This window comes from Garra rufa, chromosome 11, assembly GCF_049309525.1.
Source record: "Garra rufa chromosome 11, GarRuf1.0, whole genome shotgun sequence".
NCBI classification, from domain to species: Eukaryota; Metazoa; Chordata; class Actinopteri; order Cypriniformes; family Cyprinidae; genus Garra; species Garra rufa.
The window spans coordinates 30,917,859-30,943,209 of record NC_133371.1 but is presented as its reverse complement, the minus strand read 5'-3'; the positions used below and the strand labels follow the sequence as shown (position 1 = coordinate 30,943,209).

General features: G+C 37.0%; 2 protein-coding genes and 4 non-coding genes across 6 annotated transcripts in view; 1 reads left to right on the top strand and 5 right to left on the bottom strand.

The window, feature by feature from the left end:
• Positions 1 to 20,700, top strand: part of LOC141346109 (dual specificity mitogen-activated protein kinase kinase 1) — a 32,584-nt gene extending 11,884 nt beyond the window's left edge. Inside the window, exons 2-11 of the mRNA XM_073851025.1 lie at positions 7,872 to 8,082; positions 10,126 to 10,272; positions 10,931 to 11,008; positions 11,131 to 11,182; positions 11,281 to 11,405; positions 17,676 to 17,883; positions 17,992 to 18,056; positions 18,176 to 18,234; positions 18,671 to 18,716; positions 19,594 to 20,700. Coding sequence (XP_073707126.1) covers positions 7,872 to 8,082; positions 10,126 to 10,272; positions 10,931 to 11,008; positions 11,131 to 11,182; positions 11,281 to 11,405; positions 17,676 to 17,883; positions 17,992 to 18,056; positions 18,176 to 18,234; positions 18,671 to 18,716; positions 19,594 to 19,707 — 1,105 coding nt within the window. The 3' untranslated portion in view covers positions 19,708 to 20,700. The remainder of the gene's footprint in view (positions 1 to 7,871; positions 8,083 to 10,125; positions 10,273 to 10,930; positions 11,009 to 11,130; positions 11,183 to 11,280; positions 11,406 to 17,675; positions 17,884 to 17,991; positions 18,057 to 18,175; positions 18,235 to 18,670; positions 18,717 to 19,593) is intronic.
• Positions 20,688 to 25,284, bottom strand: LOC141346110 (large ribosomal subunit protein uL4-like). Its single transcript, XM_073851026.1, has 10 exons — positions 25,185 to 25,284; positions 24,252 to 24,423; positions 23,971 to 24,077; positions 22,612 to 22,750; positions 22,239 to 22,363; positions 22,028 to 22,157; positions 21,514 to 21,670; positions 21,246 to 21,329; positions 20,936 to 21,056; positions 20,688 to 20,855 (listed from the first exon to the last, which is right to left on the bottom strand). The coding sequence occupies exons 1-10, from the start codon at positions 25,185 to 25,187 to the stop codon at positions 20,766 to 20,768; spliced, it is 1,128 nt and encodes a 375-aa protein (XP_073707127.1). The 5' UTR covers positions 25,188 to 25,284; the 3' UTR covers positions 20,688 to 20,765.
• LOC141346242 (small nucleolar RNA SNORD18) lies at positions 21,406 to 21,473 on the bottom strand. Its single transcript, XR_012357174.1, has one exon. It is a non-coding gene; the product is annotated as a small nucleolar RNA SNORD18 (small nucleolar RNA).
• LOC141346246 (small nucleolar RNA SNORD16) lies at positions 23,829 to 23,926 on the bottom strand. Its single transcript, XR_012357178.1, has one exon. It is a non-coding gene; the product is annotated as a small nucleolar RNA SNORD16 (small nucleolar RNA).
• On the bottom strand, positions 24,146 to 24,213 carry LOC141346240 (small nucleolar RNA SNORD18). The gene has a single exon (XR_012357172.1). It is a non-coding gene; the product is annotated as a small nucleolar RNA SNORD18 (small nucleolar RNA).
• On the bottom strand, positions 24,503 to 24,601 carry LOC141346244 (small nucleolar RNA SNORD16). The gene has a single exon (XR_012357176.1). It is a non-coding gene; the product is annotated as a small nucleolar RNA SNORD16 (small nucleolar RNA).
• Positions 25,285 to 25,351: the final 67 nt, after the last annotated feature.

Below are 25,351 nucleotides of genomic sequence, written 5' to 3'. Positions count from 1 at the left end.
GACTTTTTTCCGAAATTGCAAGTTTACATCTCGCAATTCAGATTTTTTCCCCCTCAGAATTGTGATATAAACTCGCAATTGCGAGTTATAAAGTCAGAATTAATGGATATAAACGGGCAATTCTGACTTTTTTTTCTCATATTTGTGGGATATAAACTGGCAATTCTGATCTTTTTCTCAAAATTGCACATTTACATCTCGCAATTCAGATGTTTTCCCCTCAGAATCGAGATATAAACATAAAATTGTAAGTTATAAAGTCAGAATTGTGGACCATAAACTCGCAATTCTGACTTTTTTTTCTCATATTTGTGGGATATAAACTGGCAATTCTGATCTTTTTCTCAAAATTGCACATTTACATCTCGCAATTCAGATGTTTTCCCCTCAGAATCGAGATATAAACATAAAATTGTAAGTTATAAAGTCAGAATTGTGGACCATAAACTCGCAATTCTGACTTTTTTTTCTCATATTTGTGGGATATAAACTGGCAATTCTGATCTTTTTCTCAAAATTGCACATTTACATCTCGCAATTCAGATGTTTTCCCCTCAGAATCGAGATATAAACATAAAATTGTAAGTTATAAAGTCAGAATTGTGGACCATAAACTCGCAATTCTGACTTTTTTTTCTCATATTTGTGGGATATAAACTGGCAATTCTGATCTTTTTCTCAAAATTGCACATTTACATCTCGCAATTCAGATGTTTTCCCCTCAGAATCGAGATATAAACATAAAATTGTAAGTTATAAAGTCAGAATTGTGGACCATAAACTCGCAATTCTGACTTTTTTTTCTCATATTTGTGGGATATAAACTGGCAATTCTGATCTTTTTCTCAAAATTGCACATTTACATCTCGCAATTCAGATGTTTTCCCCTCAGAATCGAGATATAAACATAAAATTGTAAGTTATAAAGTCAGAATTGTGGACCATAAACTCGCAATTCTGACTTTTTTTTCTCATATTTGTGGGATATAAACTGGCAATTCTGATCTTTTTCTCAAAATTGCACATTTACATCTCGCAATTCAGATGTTTTCCCCTCAGAATCGAGATATAAACATAAAATTGTAAGTTATAAAGTCAGAATTGTGGACCATAAACTCGCAATTCTGACTTTTTTTTCTCATATTTGTGGGATATAAACTGGCAATTCTGATCTTTTTCTCAAAATTGCACATTTACATCTCGCAATTCAGATGTTTTCCCCTCAGAATCGAGATATAAACATAAAATTGTAAGTTATAAAGTCAGAATTGTGGACCATAAACTCGCAATTCTGACTTTTTTTTCTCATATTTGTGGGATATAAACTGGCAATTCTGATCTTTTTCTCAAAATTGCACATTTACATCTCGCAATTCAGATGTTTTCCCCTCAGAATCGAGATATAAACATAAAATTGTAAGTTATAAAGTCAGAATTGTGGACCATAAACTCGCAATTCTGACTTTTTTTTCTCATATTTGTGGGATATAAACTGGCAATTCTGATCTTTTTCTCAAAATTGCACATTTACATCTCGCAATTCAGATGTTTTCCCCTCAGAATCGAGATATAAACATAAAATTGTAAGTTATAAAGTCAGAATTGTGGACCATAAACTCGCAATTCTGACTTTTTTTTCTCATATTTGTGGGATATAAACTGGCAATTCTGATCTTTTTCTCAAAATTGCACATTTACATCTCGCAATTCAGATGTTTTCCCCTCAGAATCGAGATATAAACATAAAATTGTAAGTTATAAAGTCAGAATTGTGGACCATAAACTCGCAATTCTGACTTTTCTCGAAATTGCAAGTTTACATCTCGCAATACAGATTTTTTTTCCTCAGAATCTCATAATTTTGACTTTTTTCTCAAAATTGAGTTTGTATTGCAGTTCTGACTTTTTACTCAGAAGTGTGAGATATCGATAATGTCAGAATTGGGATATAAACTCTCAAAATCAAAAGTGTATGAAAATTTACTTTTTTCTCAAAATTGTGTGATATAAACTCACAATTGTAAGTTATAAAGTCAGAATTGCAGGAAATAAACTTAAAATTCAGACTTTTTTGAATTGTGGAATATATAGGCTCACAATGGCAAGTTGTGAAGTCAATTGCGGGATATAAACTCGCAATTCTGACTTTTTTTCTCAAAGTTTTGTAATATAAACTTGCGATTCTGACTTTTTCCCTCAGAATTGTGATATAAACTTGCAATTGCGAGTTATAAAGTCAGAATTGCGGAATATAAACTTGCAATTCTGACTTTTTTCCTCAGAATTGCAGGATATAAACTCCTAATTCTGACTTTTTTTCTCGAAATTGCAAGTTTACATCTCGCAATTCACATTTTTTTTTTCCTGAGAATTGTGATATAAACTCATAATTGCAAGTTATAAAGTCAGAATTGTGGTAGAATTGCGATATAAACTCGCAAATCTGACCTTTTTTTCTGAGTTTGTATTGCAGTTCTTTTTTCTCAGAAGTGTGAGATATCAACTCTCATTTTAAGTTATAATGGCGGAATTGCGGGATTTGAAAATTGACTTTTTTTCTCAGAATTGTGTGATATAAACTTGCAACTGTAAGTTATAAAGTTATGAAGTCAATTGCGGGATATAAACTCACAATTCTGACTTTTTTTCTCAAAATTTTGTGATATATAGACTCAACATTGCAAGTTGTGAAGTCATTTGCGGGATATAAAATCACAATTCTGACTTTTTCCCTTGGAATTGTGATATAAACTTGCAATTGTGAGTTATAAAGTCAGAATTGCAGGATATGATTTTGCAATTCTGACTTTTTTCTCGAAATTGAAGTTTACATCTCCCAATTCAGATTTTTTTTCTCCTGAGAATTGTAATATAAACTCGTAATTGCAAGTTATAAAGTCAAAATTGTGAAATATAAACTCCCAAAATCCTTTTTTTCTCAGGATTTTGGGATATAAACTTGCAATTGTGAGTTATAATGTCAGAATTAAAATTGGAAGTTTTTAATCAAAATTGACTTTTTTCTCAGAATTGTGCGATATAAACACAATTGCAAGTTATAATGTCAGAATTGCGGGATATAAACTCGAAATTCTGACTTTTTTTTCTCAAAATTTGCGAGTTTGTATTGCAGTTCTGACTTTTTTTCTCAGAAGTGTGAGATATCAACTCGCAGTTGTGAGTTATAATGGCAGAATTGCGGGATATAAACTCGAAATTTTGACTTTTTTACTCAGAATTGTGACAGATCAACTTGCAATTGTGAGTTATGTCAGAATTATGCGATATAAACTCTCAAAATGGAAAGTTTATCAAAATTTACTTTTTTCTCAGAATTGTGTGATATAAACTCACAACTGTAAGTTATAAAGTCGAAAATTGCAGGATATAAACTCAAAATTCTGACTTTTTTCTCAGAATTGTGGGATATAAAGACTCACAATTGCAAGTTTTCAAGTCAATTGCGGGATATAAACTCACAATTCTGACTTTTTTTTCTCAAAATTGTGTGATATATAGACTCACAATTGCAAGTTATGAAGTCAGTTGCGGGATATAAAATCACAATTCTGATTTGTTTCCTCGGAATTGTGATATAAACTCGCAATTGTGAGTTATAAAGTCAGGATATAATTTTGCAATTTTGACTTTTTCTCAAAATTCCAAGTTTACATCTCCCAATTCAGATTTTTTTTCTCCTGAGAATTGTGATATAAACTCGTAATTGCAAGTTATAAAGTCAAAATTGTGAAATATAAACTCCCAAAATCCTTTTTTTCTCAGGATTTTGGGATATAAACTTGCAATTGTGAGTTATAATGTCAGAATTAAAATTGGAAGTTTTTAATCAAAATTGACTTTTTTCTCAGAATTGTGGGATATAAACACAATTGCAAGTTATAAAGTCAATTGCGGGATATAAACTTGCAATTCTGACATCTGACAATACTCAAAATTGTGGAATATAAACTCACAGATGTGAGTTATAATGTCATAATTGCGGGATATAAACTCGAAATTTTGACTTTTTTTCTCAGAATTGTGACAGATCAACTTGCAATTGTGAGTTATGTCAGAATTATGGGGTATAAACTCTCAAAATGGAAAATTTTCATCAAAATTTACTTTTTTCTCAGAATTGTGTGATATAAACTCACAACTGTAAGTTATAAAGTTGAAAATTGCAGGATATAAACTCAAAATTCTGACTTTTTTCTCAGAATTGTGGGATATAAAGACTCACAATTGTAAGTTTTGAAGTCAATTGCGGGATATAAACTCACAATTCTGATTTGTTTCCTCGGAATTGTGATATAAACTCGCAATTGTGAGTTATAAAGTCAGGATATAATTTTGCAATTTTGACTTTTTCTCAAAATTCCAAGTTTACATCTCCCAATTCAGAATTGTGATATAAACTCGTAATTGCAAGTTATAAAGTCAAAATTGCGAAATATATAAACTCCCAATTCTGACTTTTTTTCTCAGGATTTTGGGATATAAACTTGCAATTGTGAGATATAATGTCAGAATTATCAGACATAAACTCAATTGTGGGATATAAACTTGCAATTCTGACATCTGACAATTCTCAAAATTGTGGAATATAAACTCACAGATGTTAGAATGGCAGAATTGCGGGATATAAACTCGCAATTCTGCCTTTTTTTCAAAATTGAGTTTTTTCTCAGAATTGTATGATATAAACTCGTATTGTGGAAGTTATAAAGTTTCACAACATAACTTTTTTCTACTTTTTTCTCAGAATTACGGGATATAAACTTGCAATTGTAAAGTTTATATCCTGCAATTTTGACTTTATAACTCACAATTTGCAAGTGAGATATGAACTCCTATTTGCGAGTTATAATGTCTAATTCTGAGGGGGTAAAAAAAGACTGATATTTTCTTAAAAATTCTGAGTTTATGTCTCATAATAACCTCTTAATAACTTGCAATTGCGTTATATAAAGTCAGAATTGCCTTTTTCTTGTTAGAGGCAGAAACCGGCTTCTATAAGTAAAAAATATTGACAAGGCAAGTAAAAATTTGAATTGCTGTTCTGATCAGAGCAACAGTAAAAATCTGTCATTAGAGCTCTGTTGTAAGCTATACATCCTCTGTGGCTCTTCACACTGGCTGAAATCACTCTAGATGAGGCCTCCTACATGCAACACAAGGTTTAAGTTGTGAAGTATTTTTCTCCACTCTGGCATCTTCTGCATCCTTCACCATTATCACGTCTCCACCACAGCGTGTCCACGCCACCCACTTACACCCACACAGCAGCCTCGTAACCATGGTTATATCTGGCCTTGCTGTCAAAAATGAAAACACTTCGCCTCATTCTGCATATAGATGAGACAAAGACATCCCAAAGTACTTGTGCTGTTTTCATCCACCTGAGTCGTGCCGTCTGTCCTGGAGCTTACATGTTGCGATATTTTGCAAACTGATCAGCAAGCTTTGATGTAAATTTATGTGTGAGTGTCACTTGTGAACTGAAACACTGTTGAAGAGCAGGACAACATGTTTTACATCTGAATTGACTCAGTGCTTAAAAGCCCTTGAGGCTTATGGTGTCCAATCATGGTCCTGAAACATCCATTTAGAGATACATCATGAGATACACCCACTTCACAGATGTTGGCACCAAAGCTTTTGGGAACACAAGCTGCAGGAAACCTAAGATTGAGTCTAAAGAATTCCTGATTAGTAAAGACATTTAATTGGTTCATTTGAACACACAAGAAGATTCATTAATGATTCTTGAAGATGATTCCACCTGGTAAATGCAGTTATGCAACATTGAAGAACGGAGATGCAGAGAGGATGGAGAGCGGAGGGTCATGGAAGTTTGCTCTTCCAGCAGAAAGCTAAGGAAATAGATCACCATGACAACAGGGCCAAGGGAAAGGCTTGAATGCTTAGAGGAACTCCCTGTTTCCTCAGACTGAGCTTTAGGAAGAAGATGTTAGAAAGCCTTTCCACCACTTATGTACACATTCTACAGTAACCTATTCAATATTCCTGCATGTTTTCTAGCTTGAGGATGGGAATATGTTGCAGCATGCAAGAGCTTTGGCTTATGACTGATCACGAGGGGAATTTTTGCTGTAGGCATATTAATGTATAATGTAAAGCAAGCTTGATACTGTAGCGGTGTTATTTTAGTATTATTTATATATTATTATAGTATTTATACATATTTTAGTAATTTAATAATTATTTGTACTTTTGGCATATCATTTTTGTGTTACTCATTTTAGTACTTTAACCTCAGTTTATTATATTTTAGCTGAGACAAACATTTATATTATTTTAATTTTTTTGTTATTCATGTAGTATTTTTATTTTACTTACTTTCAGCTTTTTATGGAAGCCCGTTTCTGCCACTGTATAAAAAATAAAAAACCTTATTGCGTTATTTTATCTTACAATTCTGACTTTTTTTTTCTCAGATTTGCGTGATATAAACTTGCAAATGCGAGTTATAAAGTCAAAATTGCATTATATAAACTTGAAATTGCAAGTTCTAAAGTCAGAATTGCAAGATAAAAGCTCCCAGTTCTGACTTTTTTCAGAATTGCATGATATAAACTTCCAATTGTGAGTTATAAAGTCAAAATTGTGTGGTATAAACTCAAAATTCTGCCTTTTTTCTCAGATTTGCGTGAAATAGACAGAATTGCAAGATAAAAGCTCCCAATTTTGACTTTTCTTAGAATTGCATGATATAAACTCAAAATTCTGCCTTTTTTCTCAATTTTGCGTGATATAAACTCATAATTGTGAGAAATAAAGTCAGAATTGCAAGATAAAAGCTCCCAATTCTGACTTTTCTCAGAATTGCATGATATAAACTCATAATTGTGAGAAATAAAGTCAGAATTGCAAGATAAAAGCTCCCAGTTCTGACTTTTCTCAGAATTGCGTGATATACACTTGCAGTTGCGGGTTATAAAGTCAGAATTGTGAGTTTATATTTTTATATTTTTCTTGGAATTGCATGATATAAACTCACAATTGCGACAAAGTCAGAATTGCGTGATAAAAACTTGCAATTTCCAGTTATAAAGTCAGAATTGCATGATATAAACTCAAAATTCTGACTTTTTTTCTCCAATTTGCATGATATAAACTCACAATTGCAACAAATAAAGTCAGAATTGTGTGATAAAAACTTGCAATTTCGAGTTATAAAGTCAGAATTGAAAGATATAAACTTGCAAAATGACTAAGGTATCGGTGACATTATGCATTTTTGTCCTATTCATATATTTTAAAGATTCATTAAATATGTAATGCATACTTAAATGGTTTAAATACACATTCTGTGAAATGCATGTTTTTATTTAAGTTTTAAGTTCGATTTTGATATTTTTGGGGGGAATGAAGTAAAAAAATGCCAGAGTATTACAACTGTCCTGATATTGTAATGAAAAACATTCTTGAAAAGAAAACATTATTAAATAATTTGCCATAATTATCCCTTAGGAAAAATACTATAATTGAACAAAATTGCTTTACTGATTATTAAAGCAATAGTTTATCCAAAAATGAAAATTCTGCCATTAATTACTCACTCTCATGCCGTTCCAAACCCGTAAGACCAAGCACTCGGATTTCATCAAAAATATTTTAATTTGTGTTCCGAAGATGAACGAAAGCCTTACAGGTTTGGAACAACATGAGGGTGAGTAATTAATGACAGAATTTTCATTTTTGGATCAACTATCCTTTTAATATTTGAAACATTATCTTCAACCACAGAAAAGAGCCTTGTAGACCCTCATGGCTGCTTTGAGGTGTAGATTGTACCATATAGTTTCATCACTTCATAAATTATTTTCTGTCTGTGTTCGTGTTAGAACAAATCTGGAAGCTCTGCAGAAGAAACTAGAGGAACTGGAGCTGGATGAGCAGCAGAAGAAACGCCTAGAGGCTTTCCTCACCCAGAAGCAGAAGGTCGGAGAGTTAAAAGACGATGACTTTGAGAAGATCTGTGAGTTGGGTGCAGGCAATGGAGGTGTGGTCTTCAAGGTCTTACACAGACCCTCAGGCTTCATCATGGCCAGGAAGGTAAGTTATGATAAAGCAAATCGCTAGAACCAGGTATGGTGTCCATTTCAGTTTCAAGCTTCCAAGAAAGGTCACTGAAGTCCATTGATTGTCATTACCAGCCATGAATCGATCAGATGCAGTTTTAGAGCTGCTTTCCTCAGAGTCAGTGCAGCCTCTCCAATGTCTCTTGAAGGCATAGGCTATTCATGTCATCATGTCTTTTTATAGATTGGAAGAAGTTAGACATTACAGCAATAAGGCATGACATTCCGTTCTTAGCATGCAGAACGGATCCTATTATATTTATTGCACATATAATGCATGTAGTGAAGTTAATTGCACTTGCTTTAGAGTCAAATGAAACTTTTCCTAACAAACATGTCCAAGATAAAAATACTTTTTAAGGCAAATACTACTAGTCCGCTACATACATTTTTGTGGATTTTGTATGTTTGCCCACTGACAAAAAAATGATCAGTCTATTATTAAATGGTAGGTTTATTTTGAACAGTGAGAGACAGAATAAGAACAAAAAAATCCAGAAAAATGCATTTCAAAAAAGTTATAAATTGATTAGCATTTTAATGAGTGAAATTTGAAGTGAAATAATGAGTATTTGACCCCTTCGCAAAACATGACTTAGCACAACCCTTGTTGGCAATCACAGAGGTCAGACATTTCTTGTATTGGCCACCAGGTTTGCACACATCTCAGGAGGGATTTTGTCCCACTCCTCTTTGCAGATCCTCTACAAGTCATTAAGGTTTCGAGGCTGACGTTTGGCAACTCAAACTTTCAGCTCCCTACACAAATTTTCTATGGGATTAGGGTCTGGAGACTGGCTAGGCCACTCCAGAACCTTATTGTACTTCTTCCTAAGCCACTCCTTTGTTGCCTTGGCATATGTTTTGGGTCATTGTACCATCCACGACCCATTTTCAATGCCCTGGCTGAGGGAAGGAGGTTCTAACCCAAAATTTGATGGTACATCATCCCTTTGATGCGGTGCATAATAACGTCCCCAAAGAATAATGTTTCCACCTCCATGTTTGATGGTGGGGATGGTGTTCTTTGGGTCATAGGCAGCATTCCTCCTCCTTCAAACATGCCGAGTTGAGTTGATGCCAAAGAGCTTGATTTTGGTCTCATCTGACCACAACACTTTAACCCAGTTCTCCTCTGAATCATTCAGATGTTCATTGGCAAACCTCAGATGGGTCTGTACATGTGCTTTCTTGAGCAGGGGGACCTTGCGAGCACTGCAGGATTTCAGTCCTTCAAGGCGTAGTGTGTTACCAATTGTTTTCTTGGTGACTATGGTCCCAGCTACCTTTAGATCATTGACAAGATCCTCCCATGTAGTTCTGGACTGATTCCTTGCCATTCTCATGATCATTGAAACTCCACAAGGTGAGATCTTGCATGGAGCCACAGACCGAGAGAGATTGACAGTTATTTTGTGTTTCTGTTGTCACCTTCTCACCAAGCTGCTTGGCTAAGGTCTTGTAGCCCATTCCATCCTTGTGTAGGTCTACAATCTTATCCCTAACATCCTTGGTCTTGGCCATGGGGGAGAGTTTGGAATCTGATTCATTGATTGCTTCTGTTGACAGGTGTCTTTTATACAAGTAACAAGCTGAGATTAGGAGCACTCCCTTTACATATGAGACCGCCCAAGGAAGAAAATAAGCTGAAGTGCAGTCAGCACACAAACTCCAAACAGCTAATTTACAGCATACATGAAACACAGAATTGACAGTATGCATGCAGAGAACCAACTCCTTATCAGCTAACTATAAAATGCAGACACCCTGGCAATTACAGAGAGAAGCTCTGCCTGGTACTGAGAGAAATTAATGAGGCTTCAGCATTATGCTTTGCACTGCACTTAACAAAAGAAATCGCAACATGGTAAACATCAGTATAATTGTACAACATTATTATAAAGAAAACATGTAAATGTTTCCTCAATTTCAGGGCTTGATTTGTATTAAAAGTAAGAGATTTCCATGTTTTTTTTTCTTCTTGTGATATACTCCTTTTTATATTATTTTCATGCAGTTGATCCACCTAGAGATCAAGCCAGCAATAAGAAATCAGATCATCAGAGAGCTGCAGGTGCTGCATGAGTGTAACTCGCCCTACATAGTGGGCTTCTACGGAGCTTTCTACAGTGATGGAGAGATCAGCATCTGCATGGAGAACATGGTACTGCAACACCCTTTTTACCTGATGAAAAACAGTTCTGTTCACAGTGTCCCATTTCGGTGCATGTCTCTTTAAATAATAATGAGCTACTTCCCACCACGCCCCTCTCTTCTGTTTATTGTGTATTTGGTGTCGCATTACCATCAAAGACTAAACCAATTCACTGCGTCTTCAGTGGCTCTGACGTCAGGAGAAAATTAAGACTCTTATGTTCACTTTTACATCCAACTACAAAACACCTGCGTTGCTTATGAGACACTGTTGTCGCTAAAGCGGCTCGAGTGCAGAGAAAATGGTGGACAGCATACAACTGGCTAAAGCCATAAAATATATTAACACGGGACAGTCCGTCAGCAAACGTGGGCGGGGTCTGAGCAATATGACATCATAATGCTCAGTAAATCAAAACGGCTTGATAATTGGGACTATTTAGGTTTTTAGTAATTAAAAAAAAATGAATGGATTTTTATCACTGTAAGGTGATACTAAGACACATTTATATGCAAGCACCATGTAAAAGTGAATTTTGCATTCGATGTCCCCTTTAATTTTACCATTTCAGTATCCTTTCAGTATCCTTAAAACACTACATTTAATAGTATAGGTGTTATGTAAGTGTACTTACTGAATATTTTCCATCCAAAATCTTTTACTGTAGGATGGTGGCTCGCTGGACCAGGGCCTGAAGAAAGCTGGCAAGATTCCAGAACAAATACTGGGCAAAGTTAGCATTGCGGTTGGTATCTCTGCAACTTTCTTAACAATATCATCAGTGGTCTTTTATAGACTGTTTCCAGAAGGCAAGGCTGAGGCATAGTGCTTAATGTTTCTGGACCTGTTTTCTTTCCGTTCATGCAGGTGATAAAAGGCCTGTCCTACCTGCGGGAGAAACACAAGATTATGCACAGAGGTGACTGGTGTCATGTTATCTCAAACTAATGTCTGTTCATTTACTTTTTCTGTTGAAACTGTATTTACTGAAGGCAAGACCTTGTCCTTGTCTTGCAGATGTAAAGCCATCTAACATACTGGTGAACTCACGTGGTGAGATCAAGTTGTGTGACTTTGGTGTGAGTGGACAGCTCATTGACTCCATGGCCAATTCGTTCGTGGGCACCAGGTCCTACATGAGTGTAAGTTTATATTCCCAATAGAAATACTAATTCTAGCAAATTGTCTTACTAAAATCTTACAAAAGGACTATATTAAAATATACTATAAAATTTACCCATAATGACTCATATTAAAGGATTAGTTCACTTCCAGAATAAAAATGTGATGTGATCCAAGAACTTCATGTCTTTCTTTCTTCAGTTGAAAAGAAACTGAGGTTTTTGAGGAAAACATTCTAGGATTTTTCTCCATATGGTGGACTTAAATGGTGGCCAATAGGTTGAAGGTCCAAATTACAGTTTCAATGCAGCTTCAAAAGGCTCTACACGCTCCCAGCTGAGGAATAAGGGTCTTATCTAGTGAAACTGTTCATTTTATTAAAAAAAAACAAAAAATACAAATTTATATACTTTTTAACCACAAATGCTTGTCTTGCGCTAACTTGACTTTGTGCATTACGTAATCAAGCTGGAAAGGTAACGCATGACATAGGCAGAAGTACCGAACAAGTGTTACAAAGTGAACGTGCAAAGAAAGTCAAACGGTCTTTACAAAAAAAAAGGTAAAACGATGTCTGACAATTTTAAAGTTGCTGGAGAAAATGCAATTTTCGCCCTACCCTACCTTTTTTAACCAAAGTATACAGGCGAAAAACTAACCTCGCATGACCTTTCCAATGTAAAAAAAAACAAAACGTGTAGAGCCCTTTGAAGCTGCATTGAATCTGCAGTTTGGACCTTCAACCTGTTGGCTCCCACTGAAGTCCACTAAATGGAGAAATGTTTTCCTCAAAAACCTTAATTTCTTTTCGACTGCATAAAGAAAGATATGAACATCTTGGATGACATGGGAGTGAGTAAATTATCAGGAAATGCCTGATGAGGTTGGAGAACATATGACAAGAGATCAGAGACCATTCCATCATACAGAATCACTCCAGATCTTTCAAATGCAGAGGTGCCTCTTCTTTTCATTTCACCCCACTCATTTTCTATAGGGTTCAAGTCAGGGAACTGACAGAACCTTCATTTTGACCTATTTTTGTGTTGAATTTGGTTTGTCTTTGGATCATTGTCCTCATGAAAGATCCAACCATGGCCCATTATAAGATTTCCTAGCAGAGGTTTTGATGTTTTATCTGTTGGTGTCTGATAGAATCCACAATGTCATGTATCTGAACATACGGTGGCCGAGAGAGCTCAACGCACTGAAACAGAAAGAAAACACATGCAAACAGAAAAAAACGACAACAAATAAAAAAAAACCCATCTTCATCAGTTTGACAACACAGGCGCTGCAAATCCTCGCAAAGCAAACACAAATACGGAAACGCTGCAAACACAAAAAAAGCGCTGCAAATAACACGGAGCACAACGGAAATGTTTCAGGGGGACCTCAAAAAGTGACGAACCCATCTGGGACCTGATTATTTGTTCAGTGGCTGTTGGTCAGAGCAGAGGTGTTGTCGGTGAACTAATAGGTGATAGTTTATCTAGTGATGTGACGTTTGACACCGAAGCTTCGAAGCTTGTATCAAAAAAAAGAAACATCTCACAGTGAAGCACTGTACCGGAGCTTGATTCGTTTTGCCATAACCACGTGACCTGTGACGTCCGAAGCTTCGTTTTTGCACACAACCACGTGACTGCTTCATATTCTGATCAAGCGGCAACCTCCCGCTCTCTCTATTGCAACCAACACGGAAGTGACTTAAACTGCAATTCATCGACTGGCTGCAAAAGGGAGTCAGTCCCATTGACTCCCCATGTTAAAATGCCCAACTTTACAGCAGAAAAAAGTTTCACGAGTTCCCTCTTACTGATAATAAACTGAGCGAAAGGTTGTGCGTGTTTGGCGTGCTGTCCGGGAGAGGGCCTCGAGCTCGGTGGTAATTCCCGAGCCCGGGGCTCTCCCCCGCCCAGGGAGAGGGGTCCGAGCTCAGCACTGGCCCGAACCCTATAAGCGCTCCCCCTATAGGCTGAAGGTGAGGAGACGGGGTGGAGGATGGGTTTGACGAGACAAGAGATGAGGAAGGTAGGATTGTTGTGTTATTTATAGGGATTTTCCCTGTGTTGATTAGATAGGGAGACTGATTACTAATGATGTATTGGCCGTGTTAATTATCTGCACGAGCTCCTCCCGAAACTCGTTAATAAAACATCACATGTTTACAGCCTGGTTCAAACAATGGTTTTGGTCTATATAGCTAGTTTTGCCCTTCATGTCAACTGTGAGGGGGGTGAATTTTTTTATAACTCATCCGTTTAAGTTATATTAAGCCTTAAATTTCAGCATAATTAAGGGCGTGGTCACTTGAGTGACCGGGGGATTGCCGCTGCTGTCACCACTGTCGCGCTAGGTGGGCGTGGTTTCAGCAACCAGCTCCACCCACGTCCCGCCCTTTTGCCCGTTTTTGATTATCCGGGAGTGACGTGCGGTGACGCGATTCCAAGATGGCGACGGCCGAATCCCGCCCACTATAGGCTTCAAAAGAGCGCTTCAGAATCCTACGGGTGACGTCACGGATACTACGTCCATATTTTTTACAGTCTATTATTCTGATTCAAATAACACAAACCCCTTGCGCAGGTTTCAAGTGTCATTCACTTTTTGTTAAGAATAAATAAATAAATATGTACATGTGTAGTTTTGTGCATGTTAATTTTGTAGTTATCCTTGCTTCACAAGCACTTCTAATTAATAATATTAGTCAACAATATTCTAAATTTACTTTGAACATATATGCCTACATGAACCATGCTTATACTTGTATAATTTATGAAAAAAGTTTATTTACAGATTAATTCAAGTAAAATTACTTTTTTTTTCTGACGGCTTCATAGCACAAATTGATGTATTTGATGAAACTGTTTAAAATCGCTTTGAGATCTGGGACGCGAAAGCAACTTTTGACCACAAGATGTCGTTAGAGTGCAACGTGTTGAAAAGCTTCGAGTAATAAACCTTTTTACGATACAGTTGAGGGGAAAGCCTCGGTGCTTCGAAAAGCTTCATTTTCCCATCACGAAGTTCATCTTTATCACCTATTAGTTCACCGACAACACCTCTGCTCTGACCAACAGCCACTGAACAAATAAACAGGTCCCAGATGGGTTCGTCACTTTTTGAGGTCCCCCTGAAACTTTTCCGTTGTGCTCCGTGCTATTTGCAGTGCTTTTTTTTGTGTTCGCAGCGCTTTTTTTGTGTTTGCAGCGTTTCCGTATTTGTGTTTGCGTTGCGAGGATTTGCAGCGCCTGTGGTGTTAAACTGATGATGTTTTTTAATTTGTTGTCTTTTTTCTGTTTGCATGTGTTTTCTTAAGTTGCAGCGTGTTGAGCTCTCTCGGCCACCGTATGAACACGATGTTCAGGACCGCCGGGCAGAAATATATGCTCACAACATTTCAAAGGTCCAGCAGCATATTTAATGGTGGGCATGGGTTAGTTTTTTTTTTTTTATACCTGTGAATTCCTTTAAACCCATCTCATGTGTGTCAAAAAGCTCTGTTTTTATTATTTAATCTGTTTGCACTTGAAGTTTAAAGTTCCAGTAGCGTCTAGCAACTTAATATGCTGGAGGTTTTGGAGATTTTTTCTTGAAACCCTCCGAAGCAACTGTGGTGAAGGTGAAGTAGGCTGTTTGATGAATTTTTTTAGGCTTTCTGACCACAAGACTTAACTAACTTCTGCAGATTTCCAGCTTGTAATCCTTGGAAAGTCTTTGTTCATTTAAACACTCCACCTCGCCATACAAACATCCTCTTTCAGGCAGATTCGTAACATCTCCAATTGATTGCCCTAATAGTGAAAATGGGAGTTTTCAATTGTTTAGCTATTTGCCTACAGCCACTTTCTATTTTATGAAGCTCAACAATCTTATTCTGCAAATCAGAACTATATTGTTTGGTTTTACTCATTCTGATAAAGGGAATTTGGCTTTTGTGTTAGCGCATATTTATACTCCCGTGAAACAGGAAGTCGTGGCTGGACAATTTCATGTTCCTAGTCACCCTGGTGAGTTTAAAATAAAATGTAAATATGAAAGGGAAATATTTCATTCATAAAAATGTCTAAGGTTGCTAATAATTGTGGTCAGGGTGTATTGGAGAAAAACATTTATTTCATAATGTGATTCTAAACTCATCAGCCACAACATTGAAACCACTTAAAGGTGAAGAGAATTGATTATATTGTTATAATGGGTCAGATATACAGTATTAGGCAGTAAGTGAACAGACAGTTCTTGAATTTCATGTGTTGAAAGGACCAAGGGCCAAATAGTAATGGCTAGACAACTGGGTCAGAGCATTTCCAAAATGCCAAGTCTTGTGGGGTGTTTCTGGTATGCAGTGATTAATACTTACCAAAAGTGGTGCAAGAAAAGACAACCACTGGTGAACTGGTGTCAGGGTCATGGGCGACTGCAAAAAATGTTCATGAATGGTTTGAGGTACATGATAAAGAATTCAAAATGTTGTCTACACATCTGTTGGATGTGCTGGACCAACAAATCCAATCCATGGAAGGTCCTACCTTGCAACTTGCAGAATGTAAAGGATCTTCTGCCAGTGTCTTGGTTCCAAAGATAGGCTACCACATGACATATGTGACCCTGGACCACATTAAAAAAAAAACTTAAGTTGCTGGGGTATATTTGTAGCAATAGCCAAAAATAGCCAAAAATACATTGTATGGGTCAAAATTATTGATTTTTCTTTTATGTCAAAAATCATTAGGAAATTAAGTAAAGATCATGTTCCATGAAGATTTTTTGTAAAATTCCTACTATAAACCTATCAAAATGTAATTTTTGATTAGTAATATGCAGTGATAAGAACTTAATTTGGACAACTTTAAAGGTGATTTTCTCAGTATTTTGATTTTTTGCACCCTTAGATTTCAGATTTTCAAATAGATGTATCTCGGCCAAATGTTGTCCTATCCTAACAAACCATACATCAATAGAAAGCTTATTTATTGAGCTTTCATATGATGTATATATCTCAGTTTTGTAAAATTTAACCTTATGACTGGTTTTGTGGTCCAGGGTCACATATTCAGAGGTTTCGGGAAGTCCACACCTCAGCCTACACATTATTAGTCAGTAGGGCTGGGTTTTGACACAAATTTCACAATTTGATTTGGTTCTGATTCACAAGTTTGCGATTTCCGATTTTATTTGTTTTGATTCAATTTAGGTTATTTTGGATGTAGCTCATGCCAAATTTTCTCAAGGAAAAAAAATAATGCTGTAAAATAAACATTAGTCAGTTGGTACTACATTACTATAATACTGAATGTTAAAATTAGCTTATTTCTATACAAACACTTAAATTACACTTTTAGTGAAGTTTTTATAATAAGAAATTACAATTACATTATTATATTTCTACTCCAATTCGTTTTTGAAATGTAACGTTAAACATTTAAATTTATTCCAACATAAATTAAGAACAGTAAACATTCTAATGTTATATGGTGCATATATTTAGCCAATATCTTCTGTAGAGTTTATTTTTCTAGCAGATGAAAGAGTTTATGCTCACCGAATGTGGGTTCTGAGGTAAATGTGATGTTAAGTGACATTGTTTACAAGCTGTCATATTGACGTCTTTGTGTGGTTGAAACACTGAGGAAACAGGATACGGATTTCGGTAAGTTGTACTCTATCTTTAACATACCTTCTGTTGTTATCCATGCTCGTTTTGTGTTGAAAGGAAAATGGTATTAACGCGGAGGTCGGAGGATTTAAGTTTACATTCTGCCGCTTCTCTTGAACTGAGGCGCTACAGCGGTCTGCACTCCACATTAAACGGCGCCAAAACGGCATTTGTTGTTTGAATACTGTATTAAAATCGGCAGATTTTAAATTTGAGACTTTCATATCAAAAGTAACAACGCACAAAGCTTACTGTGGTTTATTGGTGGGATGTGTGCTACAATATTCCTTTCATTAACCGAAAACAGACTAGACTAGTCGATTCTTGTGATTTAAGAGTCAATATTGTTTCATCAAAATGAGAATGGATAAATATCGAGAAATAAACATTTTTACCCAGCCCTATTAGGCAGGTGGTTGTAATGTTTTGGTTGATAGGTGTATATACTTAAAAAAAAATCAGTCAGTTTAAATCTTCAGCCAGGATGAATCCTTGAATGTTTGATTTGGAGTATCTCAGGGCTGCAACATGTTTGTTCAGGCTTCTGTTTTTCATCACATTGCTTCCTGTATGATAATGTTCATTTCCTCTCTCAATGATTCCCTCCTTTTATCTTCGTGTCCATCTGTAGCCTGAACGCCTTCAAGGGACTCACTACTCTGTCCAGTCTGACATATGGAGCATGGGTCTCTCTCTGGTGGAGATGGCCATCGGACGCTTCCCTATCCCACCGCCCGATGCCAAAGAGCTGGAGCAAATCTTTGGTCAGCCCCTTGAGGGGGACCCCTCAGTCAGCGACACCTCCCCTAAACCCAGGCCTCCTGGTCGACCCGGCAGCTGTGAGTGTCTGTTTGTTATCCTGTAGGCAAGAACGTGGGAATGCATGTAGAGGTGTTTCTGAAATTATAATAATAAAGTGATTTTTTTTAATCTGTTTGTCTTTTCAGCATACGGTCCTGACAGCAGACCTCCCATGGCTATATTTGAGCTGCTTGACTATATTGTCAATGAGGTAAGCTTTCACTGGTGCTTAAAGGATCACTAAACTGTTTTATGGCAGTGAATTAATTAAAGTGAGGATTTATTGGCTGCTTCGCATAGCCTTAATGGAACTGTTTCTCTTTTTTTTAGCCACCTCCCAAGCTACCCAGCATCTTTGGTGCAGAATTTCAAGACTTTGTTAACAAATGGTAAGCAGAAACTGCACTGTAGCTCACTTATCAGAGCAAGGCGCATACAATGCCAAGGTCATGGGTTCGATTCCTAGGCAACTGGCATATTGATAAAAATGCAGAGTGCAGTGAAAGCTGGTTTGGGTAAAAACATCTTCTAAATGCACAAATTCTTCTTCAGTGGTGCTTGCTGCACCATCTAGTGGTTCAACTAAAACCAGTTTAAAATCTTAGAGCCTCTGAATGGACATTGTGATTGAAAATTATATTTCAGGGTTTTGAGTGAACACAAAATGTCTTGAGGAAGCAATACTTTTGCAAAAAAAAAAAAATTTTTATTAGGTAATGTATGCAATTCCCAAAATCACATTTAATATATTTTCCATCACAATATCCTCATAGGGCCCCTCATACTACACAGATCAATTCTAATTTAATTTCCTTTTTGGTGCAGTTTAATAAAAAATCCAGCAGAAAGAGCGGACCTTAAGCAACTGATGGTAAGAACAGTCATTTTCTGTCAACCCTTACATAGTTCAAAAGTTTACATACACCTTGAATCTGCAAGATGTTAATTATTTGACCAAAATAAAAGGGACCATGTAAAATGCATGTTGTTTTTTATTTAGTACTGACCTGATTTTACATAAAAGATGATTACATATAGTCCACAAGAGAAAATAATAGTTGAATATTTAAAAATGACCCAGGTTTACATACACTTGATTCTTAATACTGCGTTGTGCATTTGAACCCTTTCCAACAATGACTGTATGATTTTGAGATCCATCTTTTTACACTGTGGACAACTAAGGGACAACTATTACAGAAGTTTCAAACGCTCACTGATGCATCAGAAGGAAACATGGTGCATTAAGGGGGGTGAAAACTTTTGAACAAAGTGAAGATGTGTACATTCTTCTTATTTTGCATAAATATCATTTTTTTTTCTATTTAGTACTGCCCTCCAGAGGCTACAGAAGATACTTACATGTTTCTCAGAAGACAAAATAAGTTAAATTTACCTCAAGCTTCTGTATTCCAAGAGTTTTCACCCCTGGCTCTTAGTGCATTGTTTTTTTTCTTCTAAATCATTAGTGAGCTTTGAACCTTTTGTTGTCCTCAGTGTGAAAAGATGCATCTTAAAACCATACAGTCATTGTTGGAAAGTTGAAAACTTCTGAATGGGGTAATTTTTATAAATTCAACTATTTTCTCTTGTCTATTGTGTAAAATGTCTTATTCAGGTCAGTGCTAAAATAATTAACATTTTGCAGATTCTGCAAGGTGTAGCATATGTAAACTTTTGACTTCATCTGTATATATTTTTTCTACGTATGCACCTCATACATCTAACATGTAATAATCTTATTTCAGGTCCATCCCTTCATAAAGAACTCAGAGGCAGAGGAGGTTGACTTTGCTGGTTGGTTATGCAGCACCATTGGGCTAAACCAGCCAGCAACTCCAACTCACAGTGTGGGAATGTGAGCGGAGCCATCTTTTTCTACTCCAACCATTTAGTGTTTCTTCACCTACAACATCTCCAGCTCCCCTCTACCAGTCAGGCCAGAGGCCAACAGCAAACTACTGCCTCCAGAAGACACCCCTTCTTATTTTAGATGTTGTCTTGAGTATTAACAAGCATACTGCTGTAATTAACAATGCGTTATGCCTTTGATAGGACGCTTGAAATTTGTTTTGCCAAATATCGGTTGTTAAATGCTTTGATAGCATTTATAAGACCTATATGTGACCCTGGAACACAAAACCAGTCATAAGGATCAATTTTTTGAAATCGATCATCTGAAAGCTATATGAACATGCTTTCCATTAATGTATGGTTTGTTAGTATAATATTTGGTTGAGATACAACTATTTGGGAATCTGAAGGTGTAAAAATAAAAATAATCACCTTTAAAGTTGGCAAATGTCCAAGCTTTTAGCAATGCATATTACTAATCAAAAATTACATTTTCGATACATTTAAAAAATATCTTTATGGAACTTTTACTTAATATTCTAATGATTTTTAGCATAAAAGAAAAATTGGCCCAATGTATCATTGGCTATTCCTACAAATAAACCTGTGCTACTTCTGACTGGTTTCGCGGTCTAGGATCACATATTACAAAAACGTGTTTTTTTTTCTTACTACAAAATCTAAGTTTAAATGTTGACTGCAAAGGCTGAAATTACATGCAAACTTAAATGTCAACTTGCTGTGATGTTATACTTTTCAAACTGTTTATTCTAAGGTTTATGACTGCACTATCTACCCCTGGTTACATCATTTCATTGTAACGTGTTCTGCTTTCAATGGTGAATTTGCAGCCTTTAACTCAAAGTGAGAGAAAATCAGTCATAACTTATACGAACTTGTATATTATAATAAAAGATTTATTTAACAGATGACAACTGATGGAATGTGGCAGTGCTCAAGCTGTACGCAATGGATTAAAAAGGACAGATTTATCAATTTCAGCAGCTGTTTTATTTGGAAAATCATTTGGGAACAATGATTGTATCCCACAGTCTGTTTGAGAGCTTTATTCTTTAGCTGGAGCAGCTGCAGGCTTCTTTGCCTTGACTTTCTTTATAACCCTCTTCTTCTTGGGTTTCAGCATCTTGGCCTTGACCTGCACAAAGTTTTAGATTTAGAAATTGCTTGGCATATTATCAGACTACAGTGACACTTGTGGGTCGTGAGGGTACTTACTTCAGGCTTTTGTGCCATGATAGCACGACGACGAACTGACTTGGCATAGGGGTTGAGCTTCAGCATCACTCTCAGGTTCTTCAGAGGGTTCTTCTTAAACACTCTGCGATGAACCCTGCGTCTAAGATTGCATAAAGAAACTTGTTACCCTACTTTTAATGTAGACTAAAAAAAACAAGCCTTTGAGTTTCAAAGAAAGATGGCTCAGGACGTCCTTTACATCACTAGTCAGAAACACAGACCAAAGTAGGAAGCTCATCACTGCAATGATACGTTGACAGCACAGATGGTCAAAGTAACCAAAACTTACCTAGCAGGACGAAGTGCCTTCTGGACCTCCTCGCTCTTCATGATTCTGTGCAGATCTGTGACGTTCATTTTGTGCATGGGCAAGCTGGAACATGACAAGACAGTAAGTCCACAAGTTTATGCTCAATCTACAAATTTTAGTATCTAGTCAACCATATTTTTCACTCAGAACTTCTGATAAGATCACGGTGTTCATAAACACGGACAAAGTAGAAGATCATCACTGTTGTTCAATGCACAATCAAACATCCAAGGTAAAGGATACTCACTTGTAGTCCACTTTGAGTGAGGAGGCTTTGCGCCAAGTTCCATAGAGGTCATCCAGTTTGCGGAATGCACCCTCTGTCCAAATGCAAAAGCGTCCAACGTGTCCACCAGGAGCAATCTTCAACAGATCCAATCTGCTCACAGACTGCAGTGTGATGCCTTAGAACACAAATCTTATTGGTTAATTATTTTGCAATCATCTAAATCAGGGCTGCCCAAATCTGTTCCTGGAGATCTACTTTTCTGCAGAGGTTTAGCGCCAAACCTGATCAAACACAACTGAACTAACTAATTAGGATCTGAAGGAGCACTCAATTACAGACAGGTATTTGAGATCAGGGTTGGAACTGAACTCTGCAGGAAGGTAGATCTCAACATCAATTGTGTGCTATCAGTTGAAGACCAGAACATCCACTGATACCTTAGGATTCATAAACGCAAGCCAAAAGTGGATGTCATCATGTTTAAAGAGTGTTCATATGAAGCAACCGCAAAATACAAGATCACTTCTCGTACCAGGGATGTTTCTGAAAGCCCGTGTCACACCGTTGTCTTCGTTGTAGATGATGCATGGTCCCTTACGCTGGATACGCCTTCGGTTCCTCATCTTACCCTTACCGGCACGCATACGCTGAGAAGCGTAAACCTAGAGAGCAGAAATAAGCACCAAAATTAGTTAATGCTGGTAAAGCTCTACATTTTCACCCAGCGTTTGACAGTAGCTCACCTTCTTGATGTCGTTCCACGCCTTAAGCTTCTTCAACAGAAGCACGGCCTCCTTAGTCTTCTTGTATCCCTCAACTTTATCGTCAACAACAAGTGGGACCTCAGGAATCTCCTCAATGCGGTGACCTGAAACATTAGCAGTTGTTTAGAAAGACAAGAAGAAAACAACAGCAGTTTGAGGTAACCTCAAATATTCTATATTTAATGATGCTTTCGAAAAGGAAAAAAACAATAGTTTGGTTTAGTGAGGTTTCTCTTGCACTGAATTGGAAGCAGAATGCCAATAGAAGGCAACCCACACAATATATATATGGTGCATACAGGTAGTGTCATCATAGGGAGACCCCAACTTTGGACATATCAAGTTCACTCACCTTTGGCCATGACCAGGGCAGGCAAAGCAGAGGCAGCCAGTGCAGAGCAGATGGCATAACGCTTCTGGTTAACATTGATCCTGCGGTGCCAACGGCGCCAGGTCTTTGTGGGGGCAAACATGCGGCCACCACGACACATCTACAGTGGAGTCAAGGACCAACATTTCACATGGAAGGCCCGTTCACACAAATGTGAATATTCAGTCCGAAAATTTGATGCACGCAGAATTTTATTTTGAATCGATGGCTGGTAAAGGGTGTTGCTGTCTATGCAAGGTCAGAAAACTCTCGGATCTCAAAGATGAACGCAGGTCTTACGGGTTTGGAACAGCATGAGGGCAAGTAATTAATTTTCATTTTTTGGCGAACTACCACTTTAATACCCTAACATTTACAGCTTCAATGTGTTTCTCTCTTGACAGAAATCGGTTCTAACCTCTTTTCCTATGCACTGTGAAGAAATCGGGCCAAGAGGGTTTGCACTTGCGATACTTGATGTAAAGAACACCACAGATTGAACGGTTATTGTTCAACTCAATTTGATGTTCTGCTAATTTACGCTGTCTAAGGATGGAAAAAACATGAGAAAGCAGCTAAATCATAGAGAGAAGGACTTCAGTAGTAAAGGGCACAATATTTTGGCAGGCTAAAGATAATAGGTGGTAAAGAAACATACAAGCAGTATTAAGATATTAGCCTAATATCTCACCTACCTGACCAAAAATGTTAAATGTTGTCAAGATTTTTGCCCTGGAAATCCTGGTTAAGTTTGGCCGATCACAAATGCCTTTTGTTCCTCAGATAGTTTTTTTACAATCTTATCCTTGAGTTATAACTTTTGGCAGTCTATAGTACTTCTAAATGTTTTTTCCAGTCCGACCGATTAGAACAGCCCAAAACATGACAATAACTGGTCATTTTCAGAAACAATAAGCAAAATATGAGAGTTTCTTTCAATTCAGTGGCATTGTTTACGTTCAGTGCCACCAATTTGGCCAGTTGATGTAAAATCTGATTTTATAACAGCTTTGAAAAACGTGTGTGTATTGTTAGAAACAGTTGCACAGTTGTTTGTGTATCAAAGTAACTGTGAAACCACTGTATTTCTGCATTTCCTGTCTTATTAGTCAAATCTCATGCAAAAATCGGATCAAATTTTCAGCTGAACACTTGTTTGTGTGAACAGGCCTTAATTTTCTACTATTTATCTGTGAACCAGCTCAGTCTTAGTATTCGTCAACCTACTACGCCAGCATGAGACAGAAGGCAACTGTCGCTGTGCATAGAGTAAGACGCAAATTACACCATCACAGCAAGGGTCACTTATAATCAAGTAAATATTGCAATAGTTCAGGATACGTTTCCGAAAGCACCCTGTCCGGAGCGGTGGGTACCACCACCACGCACACGGGGGATACGGGCCACGGCTCTTCCTGTGCCCCAGGACTCAGCGCTGGTCTGGTGACCTGAAACGACACACATTTTGGAGTTATATTTGATGTAATGCAGTGGTCAAAAATATTACAGGACAGAACTTCTCAGAACTTCCATCATAATCAGTATTCAGAAACACGGACCAGAAGTGGAATATCATCATTGATAGTAATGTTTCAACTCTGTGGATTTATAACAACACTCACCGGCCAGTTCACTGACAGCGTAGGGCTGGCGCTTGTTCTTGCGCATGTTGGTATGCACGAAGTTCACAACATCAGGGCGGATGGGAGCCCTGAAAACTGCAGGCAGAACCACATTTTTGCCAGATCTCTCTCCTTTCTCGGAGAAGACCGAGATTAACGGTCGGGCACAAGCCTAAAAGAACCAAAACAGATATGAATAACTTCAAATATTTCCATTTACAAACTTATTCAACAGTTACAATATTGAATCTTGCTCAGTCTTTATTTTTCATCAACCTTCTGTGCCAGTATGAGACAGTAGGCATCTGTCACTGTACACAGAGTCGGACGCAAATTACACCATCATAGCAAGAGTACAAGATCAATTTGGGGGTTAAAAAAAAAAAGGTGCAAAACATTGTTTTTGAGTAGGTATATTAGTGAACTGCTGTAAAAGTGATAGTCAAGCATAAAATAAAAACTGTGTTATCATTTACTTATCCTAAAGTTACTATCTTGAAGATGAAAAAACGACAAAGAGTTGTTTAAATACTTCTTTATTACACACCTAAACTGAAGTGTCTGCGTTCAACCATAAGACTAGGCCACAACATGCAAGCTAACATTTCAAACTATGGTTCTTACATAATTTCAAGGCCGTTAAATTCTGTTCTGATGACACATTAGGATTACTAAATTCACTTTATTAAACTTTAATTTCGAGGTAATAACCTCTAAACGGAGTCAGCTGCCAAATCATGACTACACGTGTATACACGCCGCACTCAATCAAAATGGCTCCCGAGAACCGCTGTAGTGAACGCATAGAAGCTAACGTGTAAGATTTCATTTAAAAACCAACTAATTGTGACTTACATGCACGTAAACTAATATAAGGAAAAAGCTTTATTGAAAACGCACTTAAAGCGGTGAAAAAACATTCACTGTGCTCACCATTATTGTAAGTTTTCACGGCACGCCAGGAACCACGCTCCTAACTCGATGGCGGCCACGGAAGAAAAGGAAGAATGAAACACTCCACCGGCACTTGATATCCATCCGACATATGTCACTTCCGGCTAAGTCTGTACTTCATTTTAGTCAAAAGCTTATTTTTTTAT